This window comes from Trichosurus vulpecula, chromosome 6 (assembly GCF_011100635.1).
Source record: "Trichosurus vulpecula isolate mTriVul1 chromosome 6, mTriVul1.pri, whole genome shotgun sequence".
Classification (NCBI taxonomy): domain Eukaryota; kingdom Metazoa; phylum Chordata; class Mammalia; order Diprotodontia; family Phalangeridae; genus Trichosurus; species Trichosurus vulpecula.
The window spans coordinates 2,454,035-2,467,841 of record NC_050578.1 but is presented as its reverse complement, the minus strand read 5'-3'; the positions used below and the strand labels follow the sequence as shown (position 1 = coordinate 2,467,841).

The following is a 13,807-nucleotide window of genomic DNA, read 5'->3' as shown; positions in this document are numbered from 1 at the left end:
ATTTAGCTCTTACCTTCCACGTAGAGCAGCTGGTATTTGATGGAAATCTGGGGGGCCCCGTGGGCCTCTGCCCGGCAGTAGACCACCCCTTGGTGGTCAGGCTGAGGGTGCAGGTAGACAAAGCCCCTCTTCACGTCATAAACGATGCTCCCGTTGCTTTGGATCTGTTTGGCTGGGAACTCCCGGTGTAGGGTGACCTTGGCTGATGGGACGGTCACCCGGCAAGGGACAATGGCTTCTCTGTCTGGATGGAGGTAGACCACACCGAAGTAGTTGGGAGAAGGCACAAAGAGCTCTCCTTTCTCTGCAGAGGCAAGTGTGTGTGTGCCGTGGTTATTTAGGGTCCCCCACCCAAGTTCCTCCGGCAAGAACCATGCGTGTAGGGAAGGGACTCCCACAGTGTTGGTTCTGTTACGAAAGACAACTACATCCCCCTTTCTATCTTCACTCTTCTGGCGACCAAAGTATTTTTAAAAGTGTTTTATTGATGTCTATTGGTTTCTCCATCACTCCCACTTCCTAATGGATTTCCTCCTCCCTCTCCTGCCCAGAGCATTATAGCTGTAACAAAGAATAGGGAAGAAGGTGGGCAGGGGAGAGAAGGCAGCCCAGCCAAACTGGCCAGCACATCCACCAGACCAGAGAGTATATGCAGTGCTCTGCACCCAGAGACCCCCACCTCAGCCAAGAAGGGAGGGGAGGAGGCGCATTTTCTCATGTCTTCTTTGGGACCAGGCTTGGTCCCTCACTTGGCTTTTTTTTTTTTCCTGTTGTAACTTTCATCTACATTGTTTTCCTGTCTCTGATGACTTCACACCATATCACACATTCTTTCCTATAACAGTGATACGTTACTGCATTTGCACACCACAACTTTGTTAGCCATTCTCCAAATGACGGGCATCTACTTGGTTTCTGCCTCTTTGCTCCTCCAAAAGCACTACCATGAATATTTCAGTGGACAATCTTTCTTCCTTGGCGTGTATTCCTGGCAGAGGAATCTGTGGACCAAAGGGGACGGCTCTTTTAGTCACTTCTTCACATAACACCCACTGGCTTTCCTAATGGTTGGACCAATCCACAACTCTAGCAAGAGGAGCCTGTCTCGCCCGCCCCTCCAACATTGACTATCTGTCATCTCTGCCCTCAAAGGTAAAACTCCAGAGCTCTTTGAATTTACATTTCCCTCACCAGTAGTGATTTGGAGAACTCTTTCTAATGTGTAATTCTTCCTTTGAGAATAAAGGAGTACTTTTAATAGCCTGCCAAAGCCCATCTCCTGGAGCAAGTTGGAGGACTGACATGGAGTTTGGCTTTTAATTCCAATATGGCGGCCCCCATTTACGTGTTCATCCTTTTCACAGACTGTCCATCCTATTGCTACCTAGGCTTTCCACGTTGATCACAATTGGTCCTGTGATAACTCATGCATGGCTGGGGGCTCAGCTGAAAGTCCTTCTGGTCTGATAGGAAATGGCATAGGCTTCTGGGGAGCTGAGGCCCACCCCAAGCAGGAGAAGGTTACTGGAGGGATGGCATAGGAGACATCATCACTGGAGTCAATGACTAGAAGAGGCAGTGGGCTGGCCACCTGTCCAACATGGCAGGAAGGCCTGAAGCAGGTTGGGTCTCTGAATTGGAGGGCCCTCTGAGGCATCTAACCTGACCCACACCTGGACAGGTGTGGTTCCCCTCTAAACCCTGACAAGTGCTGATGCAGCCTCTGCTTGGAGATGGCCAGTGATGAGGAGCTCACTACCTCTCAGGGGACCCATTTCACTCCAGAATCGCCCTCATCGTCAGTCAAGTTTTCATTCCATCGATCCCAAATTTGCTTCTTTGCCATTTCCTGTTGGTCCTCATTCTGTCTTCTGGAACAAGTCTCTTGGCACTCCCACATGATTGATGGTCCTTTCGATGCTTGTAGACGATTGTGCTTCCCCCCCACATGCGTCCCCCCCCCAGTCTTCTCTAGGCTAAACATCCCCAGTGCTGACACTCACTTGTCATGTGCCCTCAAGGAGCTTGTGATGTGGCCCTACTATGTGAGGAAAGGATGAAGCAAAGATCTTTGGCTACCAAGACCTCACAAGAACTCCCAGGCATGTCAGAGTGGAGAAATGGACAACACTGAATGGACAACACTGACTTCATTACAAATCACTCCAATAACAGCCTGGCCCGGAGTCAACAGCACACAGTCAGCCTGCACTCCCACACAGAAGATGTGGCTTCTAATCCTGATGCTCATACCCACCTTCCTCCAACCCTCCCACCACACTGGAAGGAAGCAGGACAACAGTGCCGATCCCATTTTATACAGGAGGGAAAAGAGACTCACTGAGAGAGACCTTGTTGGCCACAGGACACACCACTGAGAGGACCAGCTGGATTCAAACCTGGGGCTGGTGACTCCAAGCCTGGTGCTCCATCTGTTAGGGCGCCTTGTGGAATGATCACCACTTTGGACTGAGAAGCACACAACCACCCTGCGAAGGAGGTGCTGTGGGCATCGCTACTCCTTTTTACAGATGGGGAAACTGAAGCCTAAAGGAGTGAAGTCACTGATCAGAGGGATGCCGGGGGCTGAGGGCTTCATCTTCTTCCTTTCCCAGTTACCTCTTCTCTCTGGTCCAAGCTTCTTTCAGGTGAACACCAAGGTGACTTAGTGGAGAGAGCAGCAGCCTTGGAGTCAGGAAGACCTGAGTTCAAAGCCTGCCTCAGCAGCTTCCCAGCACGTGCAGAATGGGGAGGTAAAATCACTTGTCCAGGGTCTGATGGTAAAGGCCTGACTTCCAGGCCAGCACTCTGTCTGCTGGACAGCGGCCGTGCATGTAGGTGAGGAGGGAAGAGATCTGAGTGGAACAGACAGAGAGGCTGAGCTTGGATAGAGCCAGGAAGAGAGGAACTGGGGAAACAGAGCCCAGCCCTAGCCCAGAAGGGAGGCTTTTATCTAGATACGGACTCCCCTCCCCTCTTCCTCCCTGTCTCCCTCTCCCTGTCCCTGTTTCTGTCTGTGTCTCTTGTCTCTCTGTCTCTCTCTGTCTCTCTTCTCCCCCTCTTCTCTCTCCCCCCTCCTCTTTTCCTCCCTCTCTCTTCCTTCCCTCCCCCCCAATCAGGAAGATAATTTCTTGACTTGCCGTAATTACAATGTTAACTTTCACCAGGTGGAGGGTCCCCTGGGGTGCTGAATCCTTCTTCCATGGGCCGACCTCCAAAGCCTCGAAGGTGCCTCTTGAGCCCTGCCCCCCACCCCGAGTCTTCTCCTGTTTTCGGGGGCTGCTTCCTTCTACCCCAGGTCTCCAGTTGCCTTCAAATCTTGGATCTAGAGTCCCCGGGGCCTCAGTTTCCTCTTCTGTAAAGCCAGAGTCCTAATTCTTGCAGTCCCTCCACCTCTGCCTGCCCGGTTGTGAGTTCTTCTCTGTACTCCTCTTTGTGGAGCCGAGCAGAGCTCGGGTACATGGAGCAGTCTGGGGAGCTCATTACATAGCAGCAAGGCCATTCTAGAACCCTGCCCCCTCCCCCCGCCACTGGACCCAGCTGCAGTGGGGGTGCGGGGAGGAGGGGAGGCAAATCTACCTTTTATCTCAAGGGATATCACAGAGTGCCCCCCTCCAAAAAAACCAGACACAATTCTCTAACTGGATCAAAGAAGGTGATTATCTCATGTGAAGAAGTAGGGAGCAGTGGAAGGAGCCAGAGGCCCTGGGTTCAAATCCTAACTTGACTACTTACTACCTTAAGCAAGTTACTTCAATTTTCTGGGCCTCAGTTTCCTCACCTGTAAAATGTGTGTGCGAGTGTGTGTGTGTGTGTGTGAGCAGATCAGGTGACCTCCCACCTCTGTTCCTGCTCCACATCTGTGACCTAGGAAATGATCATATGGTCTGAGGATAGCTCTGGGGCTGAAGCCCCTGCCATCTACATCTCCTGGGGAAGCCTCCAGGGTCTTGGCCTGGCTTGGGAGTCCCTGGAGGGCAGGCCTGCTGCCCCCTGTAGGGTCTTCTCCCATTTTCGGGGCCTGCTTCCTTCTACCCCAGGTCTCCAGTCTCCTTCGAATCTTGGATCTGGAATCCCCCGGGGCCTCAGTTTCCTCTTCTGTAAAGCCAGGGTCCTAATTCTTGCAGAACTCTGCACTGCTCATCCCCAGGAGCTGCAGCTACGGCCCCAAACTCACCCTCCTGGTGGTCTCCCCGTGGCCAGCCAGCTTGGGCCTCAGCCCAGGCCCATCGTCGAGGGCCTTGGGGTTTTCTAGGCACTGCCCCGGGGAAGCTGAGGAGCTGGGTGGGGTGAGCCTGGGAGAGCCCCTGGCCAGGAGGAGGGCCTGGAGCAGATTCGGGTGCCCCGTGTCTTACCTGTGAAAAAGATGTAAGTGGCACCGGACCTGGTGTCATCCTTCCTGCACACGTAGCCAGTGCACACCTGCATCCAGCAGCTGTATTCCCCGGTGTCTGCCGCCGTGGCGTTCACCAGGATCAGCTGTCCATACCGGTCGTGTTGCTTCACACTAGTCATCAGACAGATACAAGGTGGGGGTCAGACCTTGGTGGGGAGAGGGGCACCTCTGCCACCCCTCCCCCATGCCTCCCTGGGTGGGCCTGAGCTGCCTGAGCCAAGAACATCCTGCTGACTATTGAAGACCGTACACTATGTCCAGGGAAGTGGGAGAGGAAGGAAAGGCTGGGTGGAGAGGGGAGTCATGGCCAAGCCTGGAGGCTGATTTTCATTTTCTGCTCTTAGATGAAAGGGGGTGGGAGAGTCATCTTTCCTTTAAGGAAATCATAAATAAAAATTATTTTCAAAGGAAGGAAACTCCCCTGAAACTTCCAAGAGGAATTTGTTAGGTCAGAGCTTTATCTATGGCCTTTGGCAAGAGCAATTTAACCAACTCGAGATGGAGTCTGAAGATGGGATTGGGATTTCTGGATAGAAATGACAGGTTCTGGGGCCTCCCATCCTTTGCTTCCCTGGTGACCAGGGGCCCATCCTGCAAGGGCTGTGGGATACCCTCCTCTTTTCTGCTCTCCTCCCCCCACAGCTGGACACTGACCTTGCCCCCATTCCCACCTCTTCAGGAGAGAAACCAGAATCTTCACTCCCACCCTGAGGCCTACACTATTCTTTGTCCTGGTTCTGCTGACTTGACTCTGTGTCGGTTCACGGAAGTCTTCCCAGGTTTTTCTGAAAGCATCGAGCTTGTCATTTCTTATGGCACAATAGTGTTTGTCGTTGGTCAGTCATGCCCATCCTTGGCAGAGATGCTGGAGCACTTTGCCATTTCCTTCTCCAGCTCATTTTACAGACGAGGAACCGAGACAAATAGGGCTAAGTGACCTGCCCAGAGTCGCACAACTAGCTGGTGTCTGAGGCCAGGTTTGAACTCGGGTCTTCCTGGCTCCGGGTCCAGCTGCCCTAACACAAAAGCATTTCATCACAACTTATTTAGCCTTTCCCCAACTGATGGGCATCCCCTCAATCTCCAATCCTTTACCACCACAAAAAGAGCTGCTATAACTATCTTGTGCCTGTGGATCCTTTCCCACTTTCTTTGTTCTCTTTAGGGCAAAGAACCAGTAGCGGGATTGCTGGGTGCAAGAGTCTGCAGTGTTCTCCTGGATGATTGGACCGGCTCACAGCTCCACCAACAATGCATCAGTTTGTTCTCCTATATCTTTCCCAGCATTGTCATTTTCTTTTTCTGTCATTTTAGCTAATCTGATGGGTGTGAGGTGGTATCTCAGAGCTGTTTTAATTTGTATTTCTTTATTAGTGACAGAACATTTTTTCATGCGACTATTGATAACTTTGACTTGTTCTGAAAACTGCCTGTTCACACGCTTTGTCCGTTAGTCGCAGAAATGGCTCTTGTTTCCATGAATCTGGCTTATATAGTTGAGAAATGAGGCCTTTGTCAGAGGAATTCCCTAGAACCTTTTTTCCCAGTTCCCTGCTTTCCTTCCAGATTTGTCTGCATTGGTTTTGTTTGTTCAAAATCTTTTTGAATTTCATGGAACCAAAATTGTTGAAGCAGCGGATGGAGCACTGGGCCTGGAGTCAGGAAGACCTGAGTTCAAATCCAGCCTCAGACACCTGTTAGCAGCATGAGCCCAGGCAAGTCGCGTCACCTTGTTTGCCTCAGTTTCCTCATCTGTAAAATCAGCTGGAGAAGGAAATGGCAAATCTCTCCAGTATCTCTGCTAAGGAAACCCTAGAAGGGGTCACAAAGAGTCAGACACAACTGAAGTGCCTGAACGACAGGAACCAAAGGGTCCGTACAAGATAGGTTAAAACCTAGAATCTAACCATAGGGATAAGGACTAAGCCCATAGTTTCATTGGTTTAGGGAACTCTCAGATGGGTAAACTCCTTCCACCAATGTAGGCTGGCGCCCCTTCTGACCTTACGTGGTTTTAGAGAATAGTTTAGAGCAGAGGTGTTGAAATTGCGGCCACAAGCTCCCAGTGCCCTGACCTAGATTAAAAAGTAATTGGGAAATATTTTGCAAAATTAAAACAATAGGACATAGCTAAAGTTAATCCATGGTTTTCTAAGTCAATATGCAGCCCACAGGGATCCTTACACGCAGTCCGTCCCCCCTTCTCCTTCTATGTGAGGTTCATCCACTGAGAGACTAAGTGATTTGCCAGCATGACAGAACCAATCAGGCTCAGAAACGGGCCTTGATTTAGGCCAGGTCTCTACCTGCCTCACCACATTGCCTCTCTATTTGTAGGAAATGGTGGAGGACTTAGAGTGGGGAAATTCTCTTCCCGGATCTGATTTTCCCCCTTGAAGAATCTTAGAAACCCAGGAGGGGATTGCTGGGAAGAAATGATGAGACTTTGAGGGAAACAAAGCACTGCCTCCCCAAAGGTGGTGATAGAGAAGGAGAAGAAAGCCAGGCATCGACTAATAGGCACCCTAGATTTGGAAAGAGCAGATTTCAAAGGGTTCAGAGGGATAGTCCTGGAAAGAAAGGAATTAAGGCAGGAAGGAATTATTTAATCTCATTTGAGCCTCGTGTCAACTCTGGGAGATAGGTGTTATTATGGGGAAACTGAGGCAGACCAAGGTTAAGTGACTTGCCCAGGGTGACACAGCTAGTATCTATGGCCAGAACTCAAGTCTTCCTGACTCCAGGCCCAGTGCTCTAAGCAGTGTGCCACGTAGCAGGAAAGAGGAGTTGTTCTCAAGAATGAGACACTCAAGACACATGGAAAGAGAATTCCATAAAGAAAAGGGGCACGTTGTCCAATGAGAATAACAGCATTGTTCAGGGGGCTCACCCACTAAACTTGCGTTGTTAAAGACACATAAAACACAGTAACAGCGACAGTGTTGTAACCCTGATCAACCGGGAAAGATTTGGCTATTCTGATCAATTCAGTGATCCAAGACAATTCCAAATGACCCATGATGAAAACTGCTTCCTCCTCTGGTGAGAGACCCGATGGAGTCTGAGTGCAGACCGAGCAGACTCTGTTCACTTTAGTTTTCTTGCAGCATGGCTAATATGGAAATATTTCTTTGCATGGATAATTGATATCCCATTGCTTGCCTCCTCAATGGGTTATGGAGGAAGGGCAGGACAAAGGGAGATAATTAAGAACTTGGATCTTTAAAGAAAAGAATGTTAAAAATGAATAAACTAAAAATAAATTATAAAAAATAAAAGCACAGATGATGGAAGCACGATCAGGCATCACAGGGAAACACAAAAGCATAGCATTGCCCTCTAAGAATGATGCCAGGGGCTCTCGAAGAATTTGGAGCCAAGAAATGAGCGACATTAGGACAAGGGGAAGCTCAAAGTAGGTACTACATCCCAGACGTGATGGGTCGGTGAGAACGGATGTGAGAAAGAAAACGCCGGCACGATTAAATGGGACTGAAGCTGGCTGAGCAGCCGGGACCCAAAGAAGAGGCAGCTCACGATGAGGTCTCTGGTGAAATGCCCCAGGGATTTATGCTAGGCTCTGTGCGGATTCGTCGCTTTATCAGGGACATTCATTCTCAGTTCTTACTCTGTTTCTGTTTACTCCGCCAAGGACAATGATGGACCAGAAAGGATGTTAAGAAGACGCCTCCTCTCAAGCAAGGAGATCATGGGAGGTCAGCCAGCTGCTGGACCCTGGTGACTTAGCTCCTTGGCACACGGGGATTGACGGTGATCTTAGGAGGGCGGAGCCCGGGAGAGGGGCCCCAGCATTGCTGCAGGGCAGCGAGAAGCCCGATTTTCCCAAAAGGGAAGAGAACGAAGTCTGCGAGCTGGACGCCAATGAGCTTGACTTCAATGACGGGCTTCATTCTGTGACGATCAATTAAGGAAAGCATCGGTGAGTCACCACCAAGGGAGCTGCAGCCCCAAAGTACTGTCCAGCATGGCTTCACCCTGAGCAGCCTGCGCTAGGCGGACCCTATTTCCTTTTTGGAGCCAGGTTACTGACGGGGTTGTCAGACTGGGGGAACCGGCAGATATCAAAGCGTTTGACAAAGTCCCTCCGACTATTCTTGTGGTAAAGATGGAGAAAATAAGGAATAGTAAAATGAAGTGAACTGGAGACTAGCTGAATGGCTAGAGCTGAAGAGAAGTCAGGAGCCACAGGGTGCTGACTCAGAAGGTCTCTAGCGGAGTGCCCGGGGTGTGCTCTTAGTTCTTTTTATCAGTTACTTAGATTAAAGTAGAGAGGACATCCTTATCAGATCTTCAGATGCCACAAAGCTGGTGGGGACAGAGAACTGTACAGGATGAGAGAGCTGAGAAGACTTGGGAGGATGGAGCACTGGGATGAATCCCAGAAGACAAAATTGAATAAAGATGAATGTTATTACATTGGCAGTCCACTAATGACCCCTCCCCTGCTCCAGATCAACCATGATCATCCACACTCTTGGCCCCCTTCTTGGCCCCATGAAGTCCATTTTATGACCCAAGAGGAGCAATGCAGATCTTTTAGTTTGGTCTCGCCTTTGCTTGTTCTCCAACCTCCTTTGTTGCAAAGGCTGCTGGTCATTAGCCTGCCTCAAGTCTCTCCCCACATTCAGCCACCAAAATGACTTTCCTAAAGCTTGGGTCTGACCGTGTGTTTGTCTGTCTCTCTCTCCCTCTCCTCTCACTCTCTCTCCATACACACTCTTTCTCTCTCTCTCCTCTCTCCCTCTCTCTCCTCTCTCTCTCCCCCTCTCTCTCATCTCTCTCCTGACTCTCTCCCTCTCTCTCCTTGTTCTCTCCCTTTCTTCCCCTCCCTCTTTCTCTTCCTCTCCCCCTCTCCCACTTCTCTCCCTCCCTCCCTCCCTGCCTCTCTCTCTCTCTCTCTCCCCCCCCCCTTTCCTCCTCCTCTCTTCTCTCTCATCCTCTCCCCTCTCTCCCCCTCCCACTTCTCTGTCTCCTCTCTCCCTCCCTCCCTCTTGTCTCTCCTTCTCCTCTCCCCCCCTTGCCTCTTCCTTCTCCTCTCCTCTCCTCTCTCCCTCTCTCTCCCTCTAATCTCTCCTTTCTCTCCCTCCTCTCTCCCCTCTTTCTCTCCTCTTTCATTTCTCCCCTCTACTTTCCCCCTTCTCTCTCCTCTCCTCACTCTCCCCCCCCCACTTTCTTCTCTCTCTCCCCCCTCTCCCTCTTCCCTCCCTCCCTCCCTCTTGTCTGTCCTCTTTCCCCCTCTCCCCCCTCTCTCTTCCCCCCCACTCTTCTCTCTCTCCCCCTACCTCCTCCCTCCCTTCTTCCCTCTCCCTCTCTCCCTTTCCCTACCTCTCCCCTCTTTCTCTCCCTCCCTCTTGTCTCTCTTCTCTCCCTCTTGTCTGTCCTCTCTCTGTCTCTCTCTCTTTCCCTCTCCGTCTCCCCCCCCTCTCTTCCCCTCTCTCCCTGCCATCTGTCTTCTCTGTCTCTGTCTCTGTCTCTCTCTCTCTTCCTCTGTCTCCCTCTCCATCCACCCCCCCCCCGCCCCCTGCCACACACACAGTTCAACCAATTCTCATGGTTCCCTGTGGCCTCCTGGATCAAATGTAGAATCTGTTTTGCTTTTAAAGACCTTCCTCCCCTTTCCCTTTCCAGTGTTCTTACACCTTCCTCAGCCTAGTGCCCCAGCCTCCTGACCCTCTATCGCTTGGCTCCGGACATTCTTTCCAGCTGTGTTTTCCCTCCTGCGTTCTTCCCACTGACCTCCTGGCTTCTTTTAAGTCGCTTCTGAAGTCTTGCTTTCTGCAGAAGGCTTCCCCAACCCCTTTTAATTCAAGCACCTCCCATGTGCTGATCACTGCCCATTTATCTTGTCTATAGCTTGTTTGTATGTATTCATTTGTACATTGTCCCCAGCCCCCATCATTGGGAGCTCCTGAGGACTGAGACCATCTTTCGCCTTTCTTTGTACCCCTATTGCTTAGCACAGTGCCTGACACACAGTAAGCAATTAAGAAATACTTTGTTTTGAGGCAATCAAGATTAAGTGACTTGCCCAAGGTCACATAGCTAATAAGTGTCTGAGGCTGGATTGGAACTCAGGTCCTCCTGACTCCAGGGGTGGTGCTCTCTCCACTGTGTCTTAATAAATGTTTGTTGACTGGCTCCCAAATTTAGACAATTGAGGTCTTTTTGAGGACCAACAATAATAAGCAGGTTATCTCTACCTTCACCCAAGTTTTTGATAAAAATGGGAAACAATACAAGACCAGGGAAGGATCCCTCGGGCGCTCCACTGCAGACTTCCTTCTGAGGTGCCATCTAGCCATGAATAACTGTTCTTTAGGGTGATCATAGGTTTCATAGCTCCAAAGTGGAAGGACTTCAGAGACTGTCTATTTGACCTTTTGGATGAGAATTCGAGACTTGCCAGGACTCCTTTGTCAAGCTTTCAGATGGCTCATTTTGCCAGCTCTGATCTCTCGTCCTTTGAAGACTGCATTCCAGACTTTCCCCAGAACCCTCTTCATCCTGGAAGCTCACTCCAGCCCTGGGGTTCATACACTGGTAGCATCCTCGGCCTCTGATTGGGCGGCTCCTCCCAGGCCCTCCACTGAAGGAGGGGACCCTGGCCAACCGTCCAATTTATCTGCTGTGTCCCAGCATGGGTACCTTCATCTTGGTCCACCCTTCCCGTTTCGGCTTCCTTTTGTCTGTTCCAATGTCAGTTCCTCAAGGGCAGGCTTGGTCTATGTATTCTGGGCCCTTAGCCCAGTGCCTGGCTTGTAGTAAGAGCCTAATCAATGTTGATTGACCTACTGAGTGACACACTGAGAGCCAGGATGTTGGGCCGCCCCCAAATGTGCCCTGGAGCCCCACTCTTTGTCTCCAGGAAAGACCAGATCCACCAGCTCTTCCCATGGCTGGGATGGGGGCTTCTCAAGTTCAAGGCTGGAGTCTCTGCCCAATACCAAGAGCAGATGTTTGGACTCAAAATGCTCCTTCCATGCAACAACACTGTTTCTCTCACAAGCAAAGGCTGCCAACTGTTTTTAATTAAAGACAGATGCATCAAAACCCAATGAAAACAACACTCCCGGTGCCAATATGTGGGCTGTGGGAACAGGTGGCTCCAAACCCTGTTTCCAGTGCCATCTTGGTCTGTTGAACCACCCACTTGTCTGGCAAAAACAAGTGCCTCAGCTTCCAGCAAGACAGACAAATGAGTGGCCTGTGTCTCAGCCCAGCTCCCCTTCCTAGTGTCAGAACAGGAAGAAAGGCAGCAAATGGGGAAAAAGAAGGAGGCGGCATCAAACTTGAGGAAGTGGGGTCTAGTGGAAAGAACACTGGTCTTGGAATCAAAAGACACACATTCAAATCCTACACCTGACATTTACTACTTTTGGGACCCAGAACAATTCACTTTGCTCCTCTTCCCTTGTCTACAAAATGGGGATTACCAGTCTGACCCCATGACCTTGTACAGTCCTTATAAAGAGAGTATTCTGCATCATAGAACTTAGAGCAGAAAGTCTTTGGAAATCCTCCAGACCAACAGCCACATTACACAGTTGGAGGAATGGAGGCTCCGGAAATCGAAATACCGTATTTCTTTAAGAAATTGCACTCGGTGTAATTGAGGGAAATCAAATATGAAATCTTTAAAAAGAAAAGTTGAACTCTGTTGGGTGTACCCATTAATTAAATTAATTAATTAATTAAATCTTTATTTAGTTTTTTCCATTGTCTTACAAATTTGTAAATAAAGGAATAAATACATAAATATTACAAATAAATATTCTACTTAAGTAAATCAGGAAGCATAATAGCTTCACCATTGCTACCACTTGCAGGTCACTGGGACAGTGACCTCTGACAGTCCTGGTCAACTTTCTTCTTTCCCCTCGTGCTCTCCCCACCTTTTATGTGATTTACAACTTTCAGAGCTGTATCAGCCCCCACCCCCACCAGCTGCTCAGTGTCCATATCAACTGTAGAAAATAGGGCTGTGTATTTGACTACATAAAATATAAAAATTTTTGCATAAACAAAACCAAAGTAGCTAAAATTAGAAGAGATGCAAGTAAATGGGGAAAATATTTGTAGCAAGTTTCCCTTATAAAGATATGTGTGTATACATATATAATTGCTAAGATATATAGGAAGCTGATTCAAATTTAAAAGGATAACAGCCACTCTCCAGTTGATAAATGATCAAATGATATGAACAGGTAGTTTTCAAAGGAAAAAAATCCAAGCTATCTAAATTGCTAATAATTACAGAAATGCAAATCAAAACTACTTTGAGGTCCCATCTCATGCCCATCTGATTGGTGCCATTGACAAAGAATGGAAAAAGACAAGTGCTGGGGGAATGTGGACAGGTGCACTCAGGTACTGGGTTTTTCCCTCTGTTTTTGCAATTTTATTTTATTTTTTATATATAATTCATGTACTGTTGATGGAACTGTAAACTGCTCTAGCCATTCTGGAAAGCAATTTGGAATTATCCCCACCCCCCTAAGCCATTAAGCTGTGTAGCGTCAGTGATACCACTCCTAGGCCTGTACCCCAAAGAGATCAAAGAAAGAACAAAGGGTCCCATAATGACATTTTATAGCGGCTCTTCTGATGGTGGCTAAGAATTGGAAACTGAGGGCATGCGTGCCCATCAGCTGGGGAATGGAATACTAGTGTGTTATAAGAAATGATGAAGGGAATGGTTTTAGAGAAACCTAGGAAAACTTGTATGAATGAATGAAAAGTGAGGGGAGAAGGAGGTAGGAGAGAGAAGGCAGAACTTCACTGGAAAAAATTAATTAAAAACATCATAAAATTGGTCTGTCCCCCAACAAACACACATGAAGCCGCCCTCCTAAAGACAAGGCAGTACTTCCTCAAACTCTTAAATAGAGCCCCTGTTATTGGGTTTCTGCCATCTCTGGGCTTCCTGTAACCAGTGACTGGACACCCTGATGCCCAGGAGGCTTCCTAGCTGCTGCCCATTTAGAGCACCAGGTTTGTGGGGTTTTCTTGGTCGCTCCTGGGGCATGTGATGAACCTCTTTTGGTCTGTGGGCCCAAGCTAAGGGTGCCTACCCCTGAACTCCCAATCTGCCTCTATTTGGGGCTGCTTCCTCCCATGAGTCCGAGAATCCCAGATTAGAGAGGCCCTGGAAGGGGAGATGATTGCCCAGGGAAAGTGCCTTCGATGAACATGGCCTGTGGAGAAGGGGGTGCATCCAAGATCCCCTGTCTACACTTCTCTTTCTTCCAGCTCTCAGCTTCTACCTTCTCGTGGCCAGCAGACAAGAAGTGACGAACCCTTGTGTAAACTAGCTTAGGAGTAAGGAGACGAGAAGAGGGGAGGAGAGAAGAAGGAAGGGACTGGAGTGGAGAAGGAGAGAGAAGGGGAGAG

The 13,807-nt window shown here is 49.3% G+C and overlaps 1 protein-coding gene across 1 annotated transcript in view; it reads right to left on the bottom strand.

Moving 5' to 3' along the window:
- PDGFRL (platelet derived growth factor receptor like) overlaps window positions 1-13,807 on the bottom strand; it is a 37,436-nt gene that overhangs the window by 2,800 nt on the left and 20,829 nt on the right. The window contains exons 3-4 of the mRNA XM_036764408.1: window positions 4,356-4,507; window positions 14-304 (exon numbers count right to left, since the gene is read on the bottom strand). Coding sequence (XP_036620303.1) covers window positions 14-304; window positions 4,356-4,507 — 443 coding nt within the window. The remainder of the gene's footprint in view (window positions 1-13; window positions 305-4,355; window positions 4,508-13,807) is intronic.